Source organism: Charadrius vociferus, unplaced genomic scaffold (assembly GCF_000708025.1).
Source record: "Charadrius vociferus isolate BGI_N301 unplaced genomic scaffold, ASM70802v2 scaffold63, whole genome shotgun sequence".
Lineage (NCBI taxonomy): Eukaryota > Metazoa > Chordata > Aves > Charadriiformes > Charadriidae > Charadrius > Charadrius vociferus.
In genome coordinates this window covers 525,010-532,962 of record NW_009647579.1, presented here as the reverse complement: position 1 = coordinate 532,962, position 7,953 = coordinate 525,010, and the positions used below count along the sequence as shown (strand labels likewise).

The 7,953-nt window shown below is 42.5% G+C and overlaps 1 protein-coding gene across 1 annotated transcript in view; it reads right to left on the bottom strand.

Moving 5' to 3' along the window:
* Positions 1-7,885, bottom strand: part of WNT5A (wingless-type MMTV integration site family, member 5A) — an 8,949-nt gene extending 1,064 nt beyond the window's left edge. The window contains exons 1-4 of the mRNA XM_009880934.1: positions 7,622-7,885; positions 6,175-6,447; positions 2,119-2,215; positions 1,158-1,418 (exon numbers count right to left, since the gene is read on the bottom strand). Coding sequence (XP_009879236.1) covers positions 1,158-1,418; positions 2,119-2,215; positions 6,175-6,447; positions 7,622-7,701 — 711 coding nt within the window. The 5' untranslated portion in view covers positions 7,702-7,885. The remainder of the gene's footprint in view (positions 1-1,157; positions 1,419-2,118; positions 2,216-6,174; positions 6,448-7,621) is intronic.
* Positions 7,886-7,953: the final 68 nt, after the last annotated feature.

The window sequence follows — 7,953 nt, the reverse complement described above, 5'->3', positions numbered from 1 at the left end:
CCTCTTGCTCCTGGCTCAGCTGCAGCTGATTGTCTACTCTTGGCTCGGCATCCTCCTCCCATCCCATATATTGCTCTGCAAAAGAGACTTCATCCAAGAAGAAACCCCCAAACACCTATGGGTGGGAGACAGAGCTACAGAGCAATATCCTCTTTACAAAGCTTTGGCAGGGAAATATCAGTCATTTGCCCTGTACAAATAGAAATAAGAGTCAGTGTTGACACTGCCCCAAAAATCCTGGGGTCTGACACATTAGATGATACTGTAGACAACTTCCACCCAGCAGTTACAGAGAGTCTGAATGTTGCCAAATGGCACTGCAAAGATGAGGCTGAGGAAGGAAAAATCTGCTCCAGTCTCCGTAAGCAACTGGGAAAGTGTCATTTTTCTTCCTGCTAATAGTAAATTGGCCTGTCCGTTGCTTTCAGACACCCTCCTCTCACATTTAAATACTATTAATTTTCAATTATCTTTCATCCTTCTTCACCTTAGAACACAAGTGTAAAGTCTCCAGCCGACTATTTCTGGCACATCAAGCTCTAGGAAAATAATGATTTTGGCTCTTCATATTCAGACTATTAAAAAAAAGAAAAGTTTACACCCATTCATTTAAGGCATTTTTGAGATTAAAGAAACCATAAAGACATGTTTAACCACAGAAGACCATGTTTTCTAATAATATGGAGGAGCTTTTCACATCCTCTTAAAGCAGGGGCGGGGGGGGGAGTCAGTCAGAACAATCCTGTGGCACGATTCCAGGCTGGGAAGCCCAGCGCGTCCCTCCTCCCTCCAACGCACACTGTCCTGGTTGGAAATACAAACTAATAAAATCCCGTTCAACAGAGAATCCACAGCGAGCAGGGCGCTTTTAATGAGACAATACGGAGGGAAAAACAACACACTTCGGTCCCAATCTTCCCCCGTGGAGAAGGCAACCGGGCTGTCAGACAACCAGGAGCAACAGAAATGCATACACTCCCCCACCCACCTACACCCTCTATTTGCTGTTTTCTTGTTTTGTGCACCAAAACGGAGACAAGCCTCGGTGGCAGGTCACCGCCTAGCGCCGCCCCGTGCTGCGCTGCCGCGGCACGTCTTTCCCCAAAAGGAAGGCCGCGGATGGGGACAGAGGGACGTGCTGTTTCGCAGCCACTTACTCTTCTCCCGGCCTCGTTGTTGTGCAGGTTCATCATGATGCGGGCGCTTTCGTAGGAGCCTCTCTGGTAAACTCTCTCCCGCTCCCGGGCATCAACGAACTCCTTGGCAAAGCGGTATCCGTATTCGATGTTATCCCCGCAGCCACCCCAGAGCCAGTCCCGGGGCAAGTCCTTGGGGCGCGCTGCTCGGCTGCAGCCCGCGCGCCCCGCTCCCTGCCCACCGATGAGCCGGGAGGGCAAAAGCCACCAAAATTCATTCGCCTACTGAAAGGTAGAGTAACCCTGAATCGTGCTCCTCAGTATCTTTTCACTCTGGAAAAAACAAGTGAAACCAACCCATTAAAGCACCCAGGGTGTTTGTGAAGAGCAGGAGACGCTTCTCATCCATGCTGGTGAAAGCCTGGATGGGGGCGTGGGGAGGAGGGGGACCGGGGCCGGAGCACGATGCCAGCGGGGCCGAAGCATCCGTGCCTGCGTGTGAGGGGCGGAAAGGGAAACAGACTCACTGTCTTCCAGAAAAAAGAGATGTTAAATACAACTTTTAAAAGTCTGGTTCTTAAATTACTACTTCTCAAACATGATTTATGCACTTCACCCACTTTTTCCAATTTATTTAAAGTCACAGTGTTTTACAAAGCCTCCTGGTATCAAAAGAAATGCGCGGCAAGTAACACACAACTTTTCACCCTACACCTAAGGCAGGCACTTCTGCAGGAGGCTATTTAAAACTAACGACAACCTGTGCTGTTTAGTATCCACCACTCCAGCTCATGTGAATATGGCAAGTGAGTCCAAGGACAATCATCTTTACAAATTACAGGAAGAATAAACCCTTGGCACAAGGCAGCCTTGAAGGTTTTCTCCCGCATCTGGTGACCTCAAATGGAAATTGAAAACCTCGAGTTTCAAACTTTTGGAAGAAAAAGTTACAATACCCATAATGAAAGATATGGCCACCTACCATCCTCTTGACAGTATCTAATCCCACCTTTATTAGAGCCTGACTTCCCCTATCGCTTTTCCAAGGGTGCCACAAGTTCTGACTACACCTAGGAAAGCTTTCAAACAAACAAACTAACAAAAAAACCCAACCACAAAACTTGCACCAGAGAGCCCACTTGAAGTTTGGTTTTCATCTTAAGAAACAGCATCCCACTGGGTCTTTTCCAAGAAAGATTCCCAAATGACTGAGAATAGACTAAATATTTATTTTTCTATTTATGTGAGTCAAGTTTTATTCCTAATCTTCAGTCCAATCAATAGATCAAGTTAGGTTTTCATCTTGATTTCACAAGATTTTTCTTAGGGAACAGCATGAACAGCATGGACCTTTGTAAAACCAGGGCTTTAAGAGGTTGCGTTTTGGACATGCCATATGTATTTAGGCAGCAACATTTTTGAGGCAGAAACTCTTTGTACAAGACCTACCATAACAGGTCAAATCTAATAGGAGCTTTCGAGCACTTCTGGAACATAAATAATTTGCGGTCTTGTCCATGTTTAACACCAAGATGACACCATGCTCAGAGCAGCGTTGTTAATACAACAGCTGTCATCCACTGGATTAATTTTAGTAATAGATGCTGGTTTTAAACGGGAAAAATCAGAAGTCTTATGTTGAGAAAGACGAGATTTAAAGAAGATGAGAAGCACTTTGCTCCCTTACTTACAACGGTCTGCTCTCGCAGACACCTGCTCCTGGAAGTACGTACATGACTTATGGGTATAAAGGGTTACAGGAGTAGCCTTCTCAGTTAAAAGAGATTTGGCTTTATGCGGCGACTTAAGCCTTGCATTTACTGCAAACTATAGCAGGGGGAACCTCATACAGATTTTAATGTTCCCGTTTGTTCTGTAACACACATTTTTGGATTAATTCCTTAAGCAAAATTTCCACTAGATTGAGAGGAAAGAAACGTGGTCTGCTTCGGACCACAGGACTCGCCTCTTCCGTTCCCTTTTATTCTTTTTCATGTTTAGTTAGCTCATGCTTTCACATGGTTAACTATGTCGTTTATGGCAGGATTTAAACTCATAAAGCTGACTTTTTTTTCACTAGTTTTCATTATTATCCTGGAGCATATTTTAAAGAACTTACTCTTAGTGGGAAGAAGAAGGAAAGGCTGGGGTACGGAAAGAGGAGTTGCCTCCCAAGTTCCTTTCTTAAGCAGTTAGGCAAATTATAAAATAGCATCAGCTGCTGAAGTGGATTTCAAGCCCCCGCAGGTTGCAAGCCAACACTGCCTCAAGTCATCGACCCCAGGAACACATTAAGAGTGATGGTTCCACATGGATGAGTTACTCTGAATTTTTCTTTTCTTTTTTTTTTTTCTTCTCTAAGTCTTTAGGCACAACTGTGCTTTCCTTCCCTGTCAAACATATCTGTCTTTTCCCACAGTCCAGCATTTCTCTCTATTGTAGCCATGGCAAGGAAACACACATTCCAAACACGTTGAGTCCCCTCTCTCCCATATATATAAAACATAGACATGGAACTGTTCAACATACGTACACTGTAGGAAGCCACCCACAGAGCAAGGAGCTGTGCTTTACACTTGATATGAATAAGTCTGCAAGAACAGAACAATTTTTTTTTTATTATTTTTTTTTATACCTGAATATAGGATACAAAATGTTCTTTGTCTTGTATTTTAAAAGCATTCAGCATCGGGCAGCAGGCATGAATAAACTGGAGCCCAGCTACACCGAGCTGTTGGGGGAGGATCCGGTTATTCTATTTTATGTTAGTGCTTCTTTGCTCTTTGCGAAGCCCAAGCGCAGCCATGCCAGGGCCGGCCACCGAGCCAGGAGATGGCGCACGCCGGCGAAGGCAGCCCGCACCACGGCCCGACCTGGGGACCAGCAGCAAAGGAGAGCAGCAGAGAACAAAAGCCCTAAAATTTTGCAGTTCAATAAGCCACAGAACAAGTTTCCAAACCCAATGCTAGGTTTATTTGTACAGCTTTAGCTAACTTTGCAGGATAAATCCTGGGAGAAAGACTGTCCATTTATCCACCGGGGTAATTGCTGTGCTGTCCGTCAGCGCTCTGCCCGGGCGCTCTCCCGGGCGCAGCCAGCAACAGCGCGGCCTTAGCTCAGACGACAAAACCCTCCTAAATGATGTGAGTTCAGATCCTGACTACAATCTTCTCCCATCGGTGAGAGTAAGGAGTATCCCACAGTCCCCAACACGCCAGGGTATGGTGGGCTGAAGGAAAATTGAATGAGGCTCTAAAATACCCATTTTCCCTTCCGCTCAGAGAAACAGAAACTGGTCATTACTGAAGATCAGCATGGAATAATACAACTGTTACCCACAACACCTTTCTTGTTCTCAGTGAACACACTCTTTAGGCTCTTTAACTTGAATACGGCTATTAACCTCGCTTCCATCTGCAATTAGAATAAGTGGCTTAATTACATGATGAATTGCTGTGCAGACATCAGCTAATACAGTCATATTCAGCAGAAGGGTGAGGCAAAGTTATTTAACTTGAAAGAAACCACCTTTAAATAGATCTGTCATACTCAGGGAGGGCAGAAACGTCTGTTATGGAGACAGACACCACAAATCACGGGCCAAATCCTGTGCATTTCTTCACACCAATAGTCCCCTTGAGCTAATTTTTACTTGCTTGGATAATAAATAAGGGCTGAAGGATGAAGGCCTAAACTTTAAACAGATTATTTTTTTGACATTTGTTAGATTATTAGAAGAGAAATGTATACAGAAAAAGTTTTCTTTCGTGTCTCACGTGCTTTTAGACTTTTGCTTGGGTAGGGTAAAAAAAACCCAAACTCTGTGGGGGTGTTAATACTGTTCTTGCAAAAAGCCCAGGGAAGGTTGTTTATCTAAAATCAGCTGTTCCAGTTAGGTCCTTTCATGCAATAGATATTTTTCTGTTTGTCTGACAATCTCCAAATAAAAACTTCTTTTAACAAAAATTGAGACCAAATGTGAATAGATGTATTCCTTCAACCTGAACTGGAGTTCACCCATTTACAGATAAACCTAGCTCAAGTCTGATTTTAAAACTTTATTTTTTTAAAAGCAGGACAGGAAAGTGCTGACATAAAAGCTTTACTTTACATGTCCAACTAAAAATGACTGCTGAATTTGTCGGTGTACTGATCACTACATAAAACAAGCGTCACCCAGAAAAAATGGAGGCTTTGAGTTGCTTACACAGAATCAGCAATCTGACTCGGGAAAGTCAAAGGAAGGCTTCACCATGGAGCCAGTTCAACAGCACTGGTTAAAATTTTGCCAATGACTTTAAAATACGATGAGGTCCTTAAACGACAGTAAAGGCAGGCAGCACGTGAGCAGTGGAGAAGCACATTTCAAAGAGGATCTGATAGGGAAAGGGTGGGGTGGCCACCAAATTGTGATGAGAAGTTAAACAAGAATCCATCTCTCTTACCAGTGATGTGATTACATTAAATCCGAGTTACAAGGACAATCACACATTTTGTCCTGACAGAACTGATTTCATAAAAATTACCCTGCTACATTATTTTTAACATAAATCTACCTTTCTCAGGAAGAGGAAAAAAGTTACTGTATCTGGAAATAAGCAAGAATGAATTGCCCATAAACACTAATATACAGAGCAGAGATTTTCAGTTAACCTCCAGAGCAAGAGCAATTTATTATGCAGCCGTTAACTTTGGATCTAGACATGGACATCTTTAATTTTACAAGACGCTGCTGTTTTTAATTCTCTTAGGTTGTCTTCCTTTAGTCTCAGGTTTTCTGAAAGGAGATTTCAAGGCTGCATTTTCCTTTCTCCTCTATTCCCATATGCAAATATATATTCCTTCTTTGTTTTCCAAGACACATGGCTGGACAGTGGTGGGAAATCACCTCCAGCTAAAAATAATTCAAGTCCTTTGCCAACTTTTAAAAACACTTGATTGTATACAGTACTCAGTAAGAACCTGGCAAGAGTTTCAAGTGCAGAACAGTACGTGCCATACAAATCCTTAGACAAGAGTTTAATCATAAAGATGTTGCTTCCTACCTATCTGCATGACTCTGCCAAAAACAGAGTTGTTGTCCACAGTGCTGCAATTCCATCTTCTATGTCTGAACTGATACTGGCACTCCTTAATGCCCGTCTTTGCACCCTCTCCAATGAACTGCATATGGTCCTGATACAATTGGCAGAGTTTCTTCTGTCCTTGGGAAAGCCCTGCTAGCTGGCTACATAGTGGCTGGGCTCCTATTATATACACCTCTGACATCTGAACAGGGTTCATGGGGTTCATAGGGTTCATCCCTAAAGACCTGCATAAAGAAAGATTTGGATTAATAAAGAGAAGACTCAAAAAAAAAAAAAGCCTATAAATCCCAAACAAAACTGTATCTTATACATGAGTATACAACTCTCTGTTTTGCTATCAGGTGAGAAAAAAGAAACACTTAAATACGAAACTTTTGTTTTAAAGACATATGACACTTTTGTTTGAAAGACAGCACACAACAGAAGTTATTAGTTCCCGTCCATGTGGTTATCACCATCCATTAGGGACTGAAGTAAGAGGCAGACCTGGAAGACTTGCATCTAGGCAGTCCTTTACCAACTTAAATGGACATCGTAAAAGTAACAGAAGCTCCAAACAACTGCGAGGCCAGAAAAATAAATAAAGCAAAACCAAAAAAAGCCCCCCAAACCCCAATTTATTTCAACACACGTTTTAGGTTTAAGTCTGGATTTTTCAATCTATTCTACCATAAACAAAGAGAGAAGCCTTTAACAAGCCAGAAGTTAGAAACTTGCTACAAACTACTTCTAGCTTCTTCAGAACGACACAAAAAACACAGAGGCAAGTATATTCACTGTAAACAAAATCAACTTTGTTTTCTTAATTCTTAAAGTGCTCTTCACATGATACATTTCAATTAAAAAGTGGCCATTAATCTGAAAAGGATCACTTGAAACAGCAGAGAAACACCTATTTCAAGAACTCCCAACATCATATACTATACAGAAACAGATAATCTGCCCCAAAGCTGAAATTTAAATGTACTTCTTTGTAACAAAACATATTTATAAATGTTTATAAAGTTACAGAAAAGTTCAAACTGAAATGTAATAACAGTTTTTACTTGTAAATCAGCATTATCTCTTATATACGCAAAACTTCTAATCTTAGGGAGTTAAAATTACTCTTTTAAAAGAGAAGCAATTCTAGTAATTTCAGGATGACGAAATCCATAGAGAATCTACTGTACGGCATTCAAAAAACTGAATTTTACAACACGAGATGTTGCACATTTACACTTCTTCGGGAGACCCGTTCATTTTACTACCCAACGTATTACAACTCAAACATTACTCCCCTGCCTTCTCGCTCATGCAGTACTCCCTCAGAAACAAAGTACGTAAGAAGTAAATAGACATTTAATCAAGCAAACCTTGACACCCCCTTTTAAAACGAAGTCGATACAAGATGCTTACCACCAAGAGCTGGCTTCTATTACAACCTGGGTAAAAGAGGAGAAAACGGCCAGAGCCACTATGAGGTACTGAGAAGCCATTGTACTGCCAACTGTCCCCAAAGCACCTCCTTGGATTAATACTGCAGTGGATTTCTGGAGGGGGGAGAAAAAGGATCAGATTGTTTATTGCTCCTCAGACCATTTTCGAGCATTCAAGTTTAAACAACGGAAGTATCCGGGCCCCTTTTAACTTGACTCTGACTCGCCTGCCCTTCTCCCCGCCGCGGCTTTGGTGCCAGACGCAGGCACGTCGCGGCTCCCGCTCCACCGGGCAAAACCCACCCCCGCACC